General features: G+C 44.9%; 1 protein-coding gene across 7 annotated transcripts in view; it reads left to right on the top strand.

The window, feature by feature from the left end:
- Positions 1-12,883, top strand: part of ptpra (protein tyrosine phosphatase receptor type A) — a 313,384-nt gene that overhangs the window by 103,140 nt on the left and 197,361 nt on the right. For all 7 annotated transcript variants that reach the window (XM_043700933.2, XM_043701012.2, XM_043700779.2 and 4 more), the window contains one exon: positions 12,715-12,735. In XM_043700933.2, the coding sequence (XP_043556868.1) occupies positions 12,715-12,735 (21 nt within the window). The remainder of the gene's footprint in view (positions 1-12,714; positions 12,736-12,883) is intronic.

Below are 12,883 nucleotides of genomic sequence, written 5' to 3'. Positions count from 1 at the left end.
ACATCCTGGTAAACCTCCTCTGCAACCGTTCCAGTGCCTCCACATCCTTCCTATAGTATGGCGACCAAAACTGCACACAATACTACAGATGCGGCCGCACCAGAGTCTTATACAACTGCAACATGACCTCAGGGCTCCGGAACTCAATTCCTCTACCAATAAAAGCCAGTACGCCATATGCCTTCTTCACCGCACTATTTACCTGGGTGGCAACTTTCAGAGATCTGTGTACATGGACACCAAGATCCCTCTGCTCATCCACACTACCAAGTATCCGACCATTAGCTCAGTACCCCGTCTTTTTGTTACTCTTACCAAAGTGAATCACCTCACACTTACCTACATTGAACTCCATTTGCCACCTTTCTGCCCAGCTCTGCACCTTATCTATATCCCGCTGTAACCTGACACATCCTTCCTCACTGTCAACAACTCCACCGACTTTCGTATCGTCCGCAAACTTGCTCACCCAACCTTCTAGCCCCTCCTCCAGGTCATTTATAAAAATGACAAACAGCAATGGTCCCAAAACAGATCCTTGCGGAACACCGCTAGTAACTGCACTCCAAGATGAACCTTTACCATCAACTACTACCCTCTGTCTTCTTCCAGCCAGCCAATTCCTAATCCAAACCTCCAACTCCCCCTCAATGCCATACCTCCATATTTTTTGCAGTAGCCTACCATGGGGAACCTTATCAAACGCCTTACTAAAATCCATATACACCACATCTACCGCTTTACCCTCGTCTACCTCCTCAGTCACCTTCTCAAACAATTCAATAAGGTTTATGAGGCAAGACCTGCCCTTCACAAAACCATGCTGACTATTCTTGATCACATTATTCCTATTCAGATGTTCATAAATCCTATCCCTTACAATTCTCTCTAAGACTTTGCCCACAACAGAAGTGAGACTCACCGGCCTATAGTTACTAGGGTTATCCCATCTCCCCTTCTTGAACAAGGGAACCACATTTGCTATCCTCCAGTCTACTGGCACTATTCCTGTAGACAACGAGGACATAAAAATCAAGGTCAATGGCTCTGCAATCTCTTCCCTTGCTTCCCAGAGAATCCTAGGATAAATGCCATCAGGCCCAGGGGACTTATCTATTTTCACCCTTTCCAGAATTTCCAGCACCTCTTCCCTACATACCTCAAAGCCGTCCATTCTAATTAATTGTGACTCAGTATTCACATCGGCAAAGATGTCCTGTTCCTGAATGAATACAGACGAAAAGTATTCATTCAGTGTCTCCCCAATCTCTTCAGCCTCCACACGCAACTTCCCACTACTATCCTTGATTGGACCTATACCTACCCCTCTCTGAGGATGAAAGATCAGTCCTCAGCAGAGGCCTCACCTTCATTCCCCTACGCTCCCGGATTGATGAATTCAACACGCGGCGTGACATCGAACAATTCTTCCGCCGCCTTCGCCTCCGTGCCTACTTCTTTAACCAAGACTCCCGCCCACCCTCTGACGACCCCTTCTCCTGCCTCCAACACACCCCATCCACCTGGACACCCCGTGCTGGCCTCCTACCTGCCCTTGACCTCTGCATAGCCAACTGCCGCCGCGATATTAACCGCCACCTGAACTCCCCCACCCCTCTCACCCACTCCTCTCACCCACTCCAACCTCTCACCCTCGGAACGCGCAGCCCTCCACTCACTCCGTTGCAACCCCAACCTCACTATCAAACCAGCAGACAAGGGAGGCGCGGTAGTAGTTTGGCGCACCGACCTCGACACCGCTGAGGCCAAACGCCAGCTCGCAGATACCTCCTCCTACTGCCCCCTTGACCATGACCCCACCCCCCACCACCAAACCATCATCTCCCAGACCGTCCATAACCTCATCACCTCGGGGGATCTCCCATCCACCGCCTCCAACCTCATAGTCCCACAACCCCGCACCTCCCGCTTCTACCTCCTGCCCAAAATCCACAAACCTGACTGCCCCGGCCGACCCATTGTCTCCGCCTGCTCCTGCCCCACCGAACTCATATCCGCCTACCTTGACACCGTCCTGTCCCCCTTAGTCCAAGAACTCCCCACCTACGTTCGGGACACCACCCATGCCCTCCACCTGCTCCATGATTTTCGCTTCCCCGGTCCCCAACGCCTTATTTTCACCATGGACATCCAGTCCCTGTACACCTCCATCCCCCATCACGAAGGACTCAAAGCCCTCCGCTTCTTTCTTTCCCGCCGTACCGACCAGTACCCTTCCACAGACACCCTCCTTCGACTGACTGAACTGGTCCTCACCCTGAACAACTTCTCTTTCCAATCCTCCCACTTCCTCCAAACGAAAGGAGTAGCCATGGGCACCCGCATGGGCCCCAGCTATGCCTGCCTCTTCGTAGGATATGTGGAACAATCCATCTTCCGCAACTACACTGGCCCCACCCCCCATCTTTTCCTCCGCTACATCGATGACTGTATCGGCGCCGCCTCGTGCTCCCACGAGGAGGTTGAACAGTTCATCCACTTCACCAACACCTTCCACCCCGACCTCAAATTCACCTGGACAGTCTCAGATTCCTCCCTCCCCTTCCTCGACCTTTCCACCAGGACAGAACCCCACTGGTCCTCACCTGCCACCCCACTAACCTCCATGTACAGCGCATCATCCGCCGCCATTTCCGCCACCTCCAAACGGACCCCACCACCAAGGATATATTTCCCTCCCCTCCCCTATCAGCATTCCGTAAAGACCACTCCCTCCGTGACTCCGTCGTCAGATCCACACCTCCCACCAACCCAACCTCCACTCCCGGCATCTTCCCCTGCAACCGCAGGAGGTGCAAGACTTGCGCCCACACCTCCCCCCTCACCTCCCTCCAAGGCCCCAAAGGAAACTTCCATATCCGCCACAGATTCACCTGTACCTCCACACATATCATCTATTGCATCCTTTGCATCCGATGTGGCCTCCTCTATATTGGGGAGACAGGCCGCCTACTTGCGGAGCGTTTCAGAGAACACCTCTGGGACACCCGGACCAACCAACCCAACCACCCTGTAGCTCAACATTTCAATTCCCCCTCCCACTCCACCAAGGATATGCAGGTCTTTGGACTCCTCCATCGTCAGACCACAGCAAAACGACGATTGGAGGAAGAACGCCTCATCTTCCGACTGGGAACCCTCCAACCACAAGGGATGAACTCGGATTTCACCAGTTTCCTCATTTCCCCTCCCCCCAGCCTGTCTCAGTCAAATCCATCAAATTCAGCACCGCCTTCCTAACCTGCAATCTTGTTCCCGACCCCTCCGCCCCCACCCCAGTCTGACCTATCACCCTCACCTTGACCTCTTTCCACCTATCACATTTCCGACGCCCCTCCCCCAAGTCCCTCCTCCCTATCTTTTATCTTAGCCTGCTGGACCAACTTTCCTCATTCCTGAAGAAGGGCTAATGCCCGAAACGTCGATTCTCCTGTTCCCTGGATGCTGCCTGACCTGCTGCGCTTTTCCAGCAACACATCTCCGGCTCTGATCTCCAGCATCTGCAGACCTCACTTTCTCCTCCTGGACCTATCCGTACCCTAGTTATTCTTTTATTCCTGACATACCTATAGAAAGCCTTTGGGTTTTCCCTAATCCTACCAACTAAGGACTCTTCATGTCCCCTCCTTGCTGCTCTTAGCTCTCTCTTCAGATCCTTCCTTGCTACCTTATAACTCTCAATCGCCCCAATTGAACCTTCACGCCTCATCTTTACATAGGCCGCCCTCTTCCCTTTAACAAGGGATTCCAATTCCTTATTAAACCACGGCTCCCTCACACGATCCTTTCCTCCCTGCCAAAAATGGCCTTTGCAGTGATACGGACGTCTTGTCAGATGTGGAAGTTTAAAGAGTTTAAGGGTTACTGCGGATTATATTTGCCATAAATGCTGTTGGATGCGAATCTTATCAGATCGAGTGGATTGGTTGGAGAGACAGATAGAAGCAATGAGGAATTTGCAACAGCAACAGTATGTGATGGATGGCAGTTATAGGAAGGGGGGAAAGTCTCAGATACAGTCACATAGATGGGTTAACTCCAGGAAGGGTAAGAGAGGTTAGCACCTAGGGCAGGAGTCTTTTGTAGATGTACCCATTTCAAACAGGTATGCTGTTTTGGAAAATGTAGGGGGTGATGGATTCTCAGGAGAAAGTAGCACGAACAGCCAAGTTTCTGGTATTGAGACTGGCTCTAATGCAACGAGGGGTATGTCAGCTTCCAAGAGATGAATTGTGTTTAGGGGATTCTGTAGTCGGAGGTACAGACAGACGTTTGTGTCCAGCAGAGACAAAGCAGAATGGTGTGTTGTTTCCCTGGTGCCAGGATCAAGGATGTCTCAGAGAGGGTGCAGAATGTTGTCATGGGGCAGAGGGGCCAGCAAGAGGTCATTGTCCACATTGGAACCAACGATATAGGAAGGGAAAAGGTTGAGATTCTGAAGGGAGATTACAGAGAGTTAGGCAGAAATTTAAAACGGAGGTCCTCAAGGGTAGTAATATCTGGATTACTCCCAGTGCTACGAGCTAGTGAGGGCAGGAATAGGAGGATAGAGCAGATCAATGCATGGCTGAGGAGCTGGTATATGGGAGAAGGATTTCCATTTTTGGATCATTGGAATCTCTTTTGTGGTAGATGTGATCTGTACAAGAAGGACGGATTGCACCTAAATTGGAAGGGGTCTAATATACTGGCAGGGAAATTTGCTAGAACTGCTCTGGAGGATTTAAACTAATAAGGTGGGGGTTGGGACCCAGGGAGATAGTGAGGAAAGAGATCAATCTGAGACTGGTACAGTTGAGAACAGAAGTGAATCAAACAGTCAGGGCAGGCTGGGACAAGGTTGGACTAATAAATTAAACTGCATTTATTTCAATGCAAGGGGCCTAACAGGGAAGGCAGATGAACTCAGGGCATGGTTAGGAACATGGGACTGGGATATCATAGCAATTACAGAAACATGGCTCAGGGATGGGCAGGACTGGCAGCTTAATGTTCCAGGATACAAATGTTACAGGAAGGATAGAAAGGGAGGCAAGAGAGGAGGGGGAGTGGCATTTTTGATAAGGGATAGCATTACAGCTGTGCTGAGGGAGGATATTCCTGAAAAAACATCCAGGGAAGTTATTTGGGTGGAACTGAGAAATAAGAAGGGGATGATCACCTTATTGGGATTGTATTATAGATCTCCTCATAGAGGGAAATTGAGACACAAACTTGTAAGGATATCTCCGCTATCTGTAAGAATAATAGGGTAGTTATGGTAGGGGATTTTAACTTCCCAGACATCGACTGGGACTGCCATAGTGTTAAAAGTTTAGATGGAGAGGAATTTGTTAAGTGCGTACAAGAAAGTTTTCTGATTCAGTATGTGGATGTACCTACTAGAGAGAGTGCAAAACTTGACCTACTCTTGGGAAATAAGGCAGGGCAGGTGACTGAGGTATCAGTGGGGGAGCACTTTGGGGCCAGCAACCATAATTCTATTGGTTTTAAAATAGTGACGGAAAAGGATAGGGCAGATCGAAATGTTGAAGTTCTATATTGGAGAAAGGCCAATTTTGACGGTATTAGACAAGAATTTTCGAAAGCTGATTGGAGGCAGATGTTTACAGGTAAAGGGCTAGAAAATGGGAAGCCTTCAGAAATGAGATAACAAGAATCCAGAACAAGTATATTCCTGTCAGGGTGAAAGAGAAGGCTGGTAGATATAGGGAATGCTGGATGACTAAAGAAATTGAGGGTTTGGTTAAGAAAAAGAAGGAAGCATATGTAAGGTATAGTCAGGATAGATCGAGTGAATCCTTAGAAGAGTATAAAGGCAGTAGGAGTATACTTAAGAGGGAAAGCAGGAGGGCAAAAAGGGGACATGAGATAGCGTTGGCAAATAGAATTAAGGAGAATCCAAAGGGCTTTTACAAATATATTAAGGACAAAAGGGTAACTAGGAAGAGAATAGGGCCCCTCAAAGATCAGCAAGGCGGCCTTTGTGTGGAGCCACAGAAAATGGGGGAGATACGAAATGAACATTTTGCATCAGTATTTACTGTGCAAATGGATATGGAAGATATAGGGAAATAGATGGTGACATCTTGCAAAATGTCCAGATTACAGAGGAGCAAGTGCTGAATGTTTTGAAACGGTTAAAGGTGGATAAATCCCCAGGACCTGATCAGGTGTACCAGAGAGCTCTGTGGGAAGCTAGAGAAGTGATTGCTGGGCCTCTTGCTGAGATATTTGTATCAGGTGAGGTGCCAGAAGACTGGAGGTTGGCACACGTGGTGCCACTGTTTAAGAATGGCGGTAAAGACAAGCCAGGTAACTATAGACCGGTGAGCCTGACCTCAGTAGTGGGCAAGTTGTTGGAGGGAATCCTGAGGGACAGGATGTACATGTATTTGGAAAGGCAAGGACTGATTTGGGATAGTCAACATGGTTTTGTGCGTGGGAAATCATGTCTCACAAACTTGATTGAGTTTTTTGAAGAAGTAACAAAGAAGATTGATGAGGGCAGAGTTGTGGATGTGATCTATATGGTCTTCAGTAAGGCGTTCGACAAGGTTCCCCATGGAAGACTGATTAGCAAGGTTAGATCTCATGGAATACAGGAGAACTAGCCATTTGGATACAGAACTGGCTCAAAGGTAGAAGACAGAGGGTGGTGGTGGAGGGTTGTTTTTCAGACTGGAGGCCTGTGACCAGTGGAGTGCCACAAGGATCCGTGCTGGGTCCTCTACTTTTTGTCATTTACATAAATGATTTGGATGCGAGCATAATAGGTACAGTTAGTAAGTTTGCAGAAGACACCAAAATTGGAGGTGTAGTGGACAGCGAAGAGGGTTACCTCAGATTACAACAGGATCTGGACCAGATGGGCCAATGGGCTGAGAAGTGGCAGATAGAGTTTAATTCAGATAAATGCGAGGTTTTGCATTTTGGGAAAGCAAATCTTAGCAGGACCTATACACTTAATGGTAAGTTCCTAGGGAGTGTTGCTGAACAAAGAGACCTTGGAGTGCAGGTTCATAGCTTCTTGAAAGTGGAATCGCAGGTAGATAAGATGGTGGAGAAAGTGGTTCGTATGCTTTCCTTTATTGGTCAGAGTATTGAGTACAGGAGTTGAGAGGTCATGTTGCAGCTGTACAGGACATTGATTAGGCCACTGTTGGAATATTGCATGCAATTCTGGTCTCCTTCCTATCGGAAAGATGTTGTGAAACGTGAAAGGGTTCAGAAAAGATTTACAAGGATGTTGCCAGGGTTGGAGGATTTGAGCTATAGGGAAAGGCTGAAGAGGCTGGGGCTGCTTTCCCTGGAGCTTCAGAGGCTGAGGGGTGACCTGATAGAGGTTTACAAAATTATGAGGGGCATGGATAGGATAAATAGACAAAGCCTTTTCCCTGGGGTCGGGGAGTCCAGAACTAGAGGGCATAGGTTTAGGGTGAGAGGGGAAAGATATAAAAGAGACCTAAGGGGCAACTTTTTCATACAGAGGGTGGTATGTGTATGGAATGAGCTGCCAGAGGATGTGGTGGAGGCTGGTACAATTGCAACGTTTAAGAGGCATTTGGATGGATATATGAATAGGAAGGGTTTGGAGGGATATGGGCCGGGTGCTGGCAGATGGGACTGGATTGGGTTGGGATATCTGGTCGGCATGGATGGGTTGGACCGAAGGGTCTGTTTCCATATTGTACATCTCTCTGACTGTATGACTCTAAATGGTTAAAATTTTGTCTCTCAGCCTTGAACATACATAACAACACAGACCTTACAGCCCTCTGCAGTAAAGAATTCTACAGCTTCACTCCCCTCAGAGAAGAAATGCCTCAGCATCTCTGTCTTTACAATGCAACCTTTTTTTCTGAGTTTATTCCTTCTGATCCTACGCTCTGCCACAGGAGGAAACAATCTTTCCATATCTACCCTGTCAAGTGTCCTAAGAATCTTGTACGTTTCAATAAGGTGTTCTCTCATTCTTCAAAATTCCAGTGAGAACAGGCCCAATCTATTCCACCTCTGTCCTCAAGACAGCCTGTCGAACCCAGAATCAGCCTAGTGAACCTTCTCTGGACTGTCTGCAATGCCTAAAATTGTTTGGTATTCCAGCTATGGTGTGACTAGTGACTTGTATAGTTTTTAAGAAGACTCTGCTACTTTTATTCTCTGTTTCCCTTTGAAATAAAGGCCAACATTATATTGACCTTCCCTAATAGCTGCTGAAATTGGATGCTAGTTTTTTTTGTGATTTATGCTCGAGGACTCCCACATCCCTCTGGGCTGTAGATTTCTGAATCGGTACAGGTTGAAACTGTGGTTATTGGGCATTGTAATGTAAATATCATGTCATAGTGCGCAAATAGAAGTAAAAATTAACTCCAGTTCCTACCTTTCACCTAAAACAAAGGGCAAGAAGTGCCATTCGGCTTCTCTGACTTGCTTCATCTTTTAATAAGATCATACCTGATCTGATTATAACCTCAAATCAACATTCCTGTGGACACTTGATGAACTTTGATCTCTTTACTTGGTAAGTTCCTGCCTTAAATTATTTAAAAGCGGTGCTTCCTTCACCTTTTTCAGGAAGACGCATGATCTTCTGAGAGATTTACTTTTGCCTCATTTCTTTTTAAATGATAACCCATAATTTTTAAACAATAAGCCCTTGTTTTAGATTCTCCCATAAGTGGAAATATCCTCTGCATGTTCCCATTGTGAAGGCCTTGCAATATCTTTTATGTTTCAGTCAAGTCACCTCTTACACTTGAAAACTTCAATGGATGCAAGCCTATTTTGTCCAAACTTTCCTCACCAGACAATCTGCACATTCCAGTGTTCGTCTAATGAATTTCTCTGAACAAGGAATACATTTATATGTATTAAATGAGGTGACCAGAATTGTGCACAGTGCTCCATAAGCAGTCTTACCAGTGCACGTGTATTTAAAGCATAACATCCTTTTTATATATATTCAATTCCATTGGCAATAAAGTTTTCTAATTACTTGCTGCCTTTTATGATTCATTAATAAGAACACCCATATTCCTCTTCGTCTCATAGCCTTGTGTTTTGACACCATTTTGATAATGTGATATTTTTACTTTCCTGCCAAAATTGATAACTTCACATTTTGTCAGATCTTTGCCCACACATTTTATCTATATCCCTTGATTGCTTCCTTATACCTTTTTCACAACTTAATTTGTTACCTAACTTTGTGTTCTAACAAATTTGGCAATTATACCAAATTCCTTCAAATCGATTGAATAATTTAAATATTGATATTTATATTAAGAAATTGAAATCATTTCATGTTCCAGCGCTGATCCCTGTGACATCCAATCAATCTGATAAAGATCCAATTGTGCCTACCGTTTGCTTCCTGTTAGCCAGTCAATTTTCTATGTATGCCAAATACTACCCCATACACACAGCTTGATTCTATGCAATAATCTTTGTTGTGGCATCTTTGCAAAATGCCTTCTGGAAATTTAAATATAGTACAACACCTATTGTGCACAACACATGTTCCTCCCTCAAAGAACTCCAATAAGTTGGTTAAATGCAATTTCCCTTTAACGAAAGCCACATGAACTCTGTTTGATTTGTTGAACTAATTCAAATGTCCTGTTATAACTTTATTTAATAATAACTTTGAACTCTTTTTTGAGTGACAAGTGATGACTTCTGAAGAAGGGTCACTTGACTTGATGTTAAGTCTGGCAGACCCTCGTATGAAGTCCACAATTACTTGAACAACGTCAGCCCACTGTGTTAATAATTTATTCTCTATCACCTCTCTGGTGGTTTCATTTTCTTCTTTTTGTTTTTAATTCACTCACTGGATATGGGCATCTCTGGTTGGGCCAATATTTATTGTCTATCCTTAATTGCCCAGAGGACAGTTAAGAGTTAACCATATTGTCGTAGGTCCGGAGTACATATAGGCCAGACCAGGTAAGGATGACTGATTTTCTTCCTTAAAGGACATCAGTGAACCAGATGAATCACTTGACCATTCATTCCAGATTCTTTATTGAATTCAAATTCCACCATCAGTCATGATGGGATTTGAATGCAGCTCCCCAGAACATTAGTGGAGTTTCTGAATTAATCGTCTAGCGATAATACCACTGGGCCATTGCCTCCCCGAGTTCCTCCCTCCTTCCGACCCACCCATTTCCTGATTTGTGGCAGCTGCTGAGTTGTTGTTAGTGTTTCCTATTCTGAAGACTGATGAAAAATGTGTCTTCACTAACACTAAAGAAACTTGGCACTATCTGGGTCGCCTACTTGATTGGCACTGCATCCACATACATTCAGTTCTCCACTGCTGATGCACAGTAGCAGTAGTGGGCACCTCTGCAAGACGCAGAAATTCACAAGAGTCTTTGGATATCACCTTGCAAATCCACAACCAGTCCCATGTAGAAGGAAAAGGTCAGCAGACCCCTGGGAAGACCACCACCTGCAAGTTCTCTTTTCAAGCCACTCACCATCTTGATTGTCATTCCTTCATAGTCAATGAATCAAAATCCTGGAAATCTCTCCATAATGGCATTATGGGTTGGCGTAGAGTATAACGGCTGCTGCAATTCAAGAAGTTAGACATGGACTAGTTGGACCATTTCATTCTGTATGACTTTGTAGCAGTGAGTTAATAAATATCAAAAGATCTACAGATTCTGGAAATTGGAGTTGATATTTCAGTCCAGTGACCCTTCTTCAGAACTGATGGTAGCTAGGAAAAGATTGGTATTTATATAAAATAAGGGTTGTGGAGGTGGATGGAGGAGTAAACGAGAAGTGGAGATAGAGCCCAAAGAGAGAGAGAGAGACGGACAGTTGAACAGACAAAAGACTGGATAATGGCCAGGCCAGCCTAGGAGAATGACTGCTGTTGGTGGCTATTAGTGGCTAGCAATGAGTAGTGTGTAATAGAAGACCATGTGATAACAAGGTCAGGTGTGTGGGGTTTGGGATAAGGACATGGGAGATGGTGTCTCAAGCCCTAAAATTGTTGAACTTGATTTTGAGTCCAGAAGGCTATACAGTTTCCAAGTGGTCTACTATTACACATCGTTAGCTACTAATCACTCCCACAAGCAGCCATTCATTCTTCTAGGCCGACTGTTATTCATTTCTTTCGGCCGACTATTATCCACATCTTTTGTTCAACTGTTATTCTCTTTTTGGCCTGTACCTCCACCCTCTACCCCAACCATATGATCAGCATAAAAACCTTTTTTCAGTTCTGAAGAAGCGTCACTGATTTCTCTCCACAGGTGCTGCCAGACGTGCTGAAATTTTACAGCAATTTCTGTTTTTGTTTGTGATTTCCAGCATCCACAGTTCTTTCGGTTTATTATTACCTTGCGGTTCAGCTTAATTTGGATCATACCTCTTCATCCAGACTATACAGAGACCATAAGACCATAAGACATAGGAGCGGAAGTAAGGCCATTCGGCCCATCGAGTCCACTCCACCATTCAATCATGGCTGATGGGCATTTCAACTCCCCGTAGCCCTTAATTCCTTGTGACATCAAGAATTTATCAATTCCTGTTTTGAAGACATTTAGCGTCCCAGCCTCCACTGCACTCTGTGGCAATGAATTCCACAGGCCCACCACTGTCTGGCTGAAGAAATGTCTCCGCATTTCTGTTCTGAATTTACCCCCTCTAATTCTAAGGCTGTGTCCACGGGTCCTAGTCTCCTCGCCTAACGGAAACAATTTCCTAGCGTCCACCCTTTCCAAGCCATGTTATATCTTGTAAGTTTCTATTAGATCTCCCCTTAATCTTCTAAACTCCAATGAATACAATCCCAGGATCCTCAGCCGTTCCTTGTATGTTAGACCTACCATTCCAGGGATCATCCGTGTGAATCTCCGCTGGACACGCTCCTGTGCCAGTATGTCCTTCCTGAGGTGTGGGGACCAAAACTGGACACAGTATTCCAAATGGGGCCTAACCAGAGCTTTATAAAGTCTCAGTAGCACAACAGTGCTTTTATATTCCAACCCCCTTTAATTATCCTGTCTATGTCATTGGACTTAAATTGGCCACAACAACAGGATTGTCCTCCTCCCACTACAGGTTCTTCTCCAACTGTCAGCAACGAACTGGACTTCTGAAATAAAATGCTTCCCTCTCAGTTCGTGATTTAGTGAATCTGCTACACTCTATGCATTGAACATCTTGTTAGTCTAATTTCACTGTAAATTGCCTTGGGTTAAACAGCATTGTGTTCTATATTTTAGCAACTTGTAATTTCCTTAATTCTTTCTATTAAGTATGCTTTTGTAGTGTGAACATAAAACGCATCACTGTCTTTATTCTTTTTACCAAAGTTCAAATTCTAAATATTGCTTCACACTTTAGTAGTTACCAGAACAGATGCAGAATTGTTGAATTAATGTAATCTTGTTCTGTACAGCCTGTTACCTTTTATCTCTTGTACATACTCCATCTGTATGAAACCCAATCATTGTGTAGTTTTTGAACAGAAGTAACATGAATTGAAAGTTAGAACTGAAGTCCCTCCTCAAAATTGACCAAACACACAAAATGATGGGTTGAATGACTTCTTCCTGTGCCATATATGTTCTGTACAATTAAAGCAGCAGCTTGTTAAAATATTAATTCATGTCATTAAAATTAATGTTAAGGATACATTTTTGTTTTTCTTTTCAGGTGGAACAACTGCTGGTCCAGGTAAGACTTGATATTACCATAACAGTTTTCATTCTTATCCACTTCACATGAAGTATTGCAGTTTTTTATGATTATAACTTTGCATAAACCCTATTTGATGAAGGGGGCTGTTTGTACTGGAACACCACTGACACTTTTCTTGATAATT

The sequence above is a fragment of the Chiloscyllium plagiosum genome, unplaced genomic scaffold (assembly GCF_037043375.1).
Source record: "Chiloscyllium plagiosum isolate Xiang-an unplaced genomic scaffold, Cpla_swu_hap1 HiC_scaffold_1, whole genome shotgun sequence".
NCBI classification, from domain to species: Eukaryota; Metazoa; Chordata; class Chondrichthyes; order Orectolobiformes; family Hemiscylliidae; genus Chiloscyllium; species Chiloscyllium plagiosum.
Note: the sequence above shows the minus strand (reverse complement) of the source record. Positions and strands in the feature narration are given on the sequence as shown.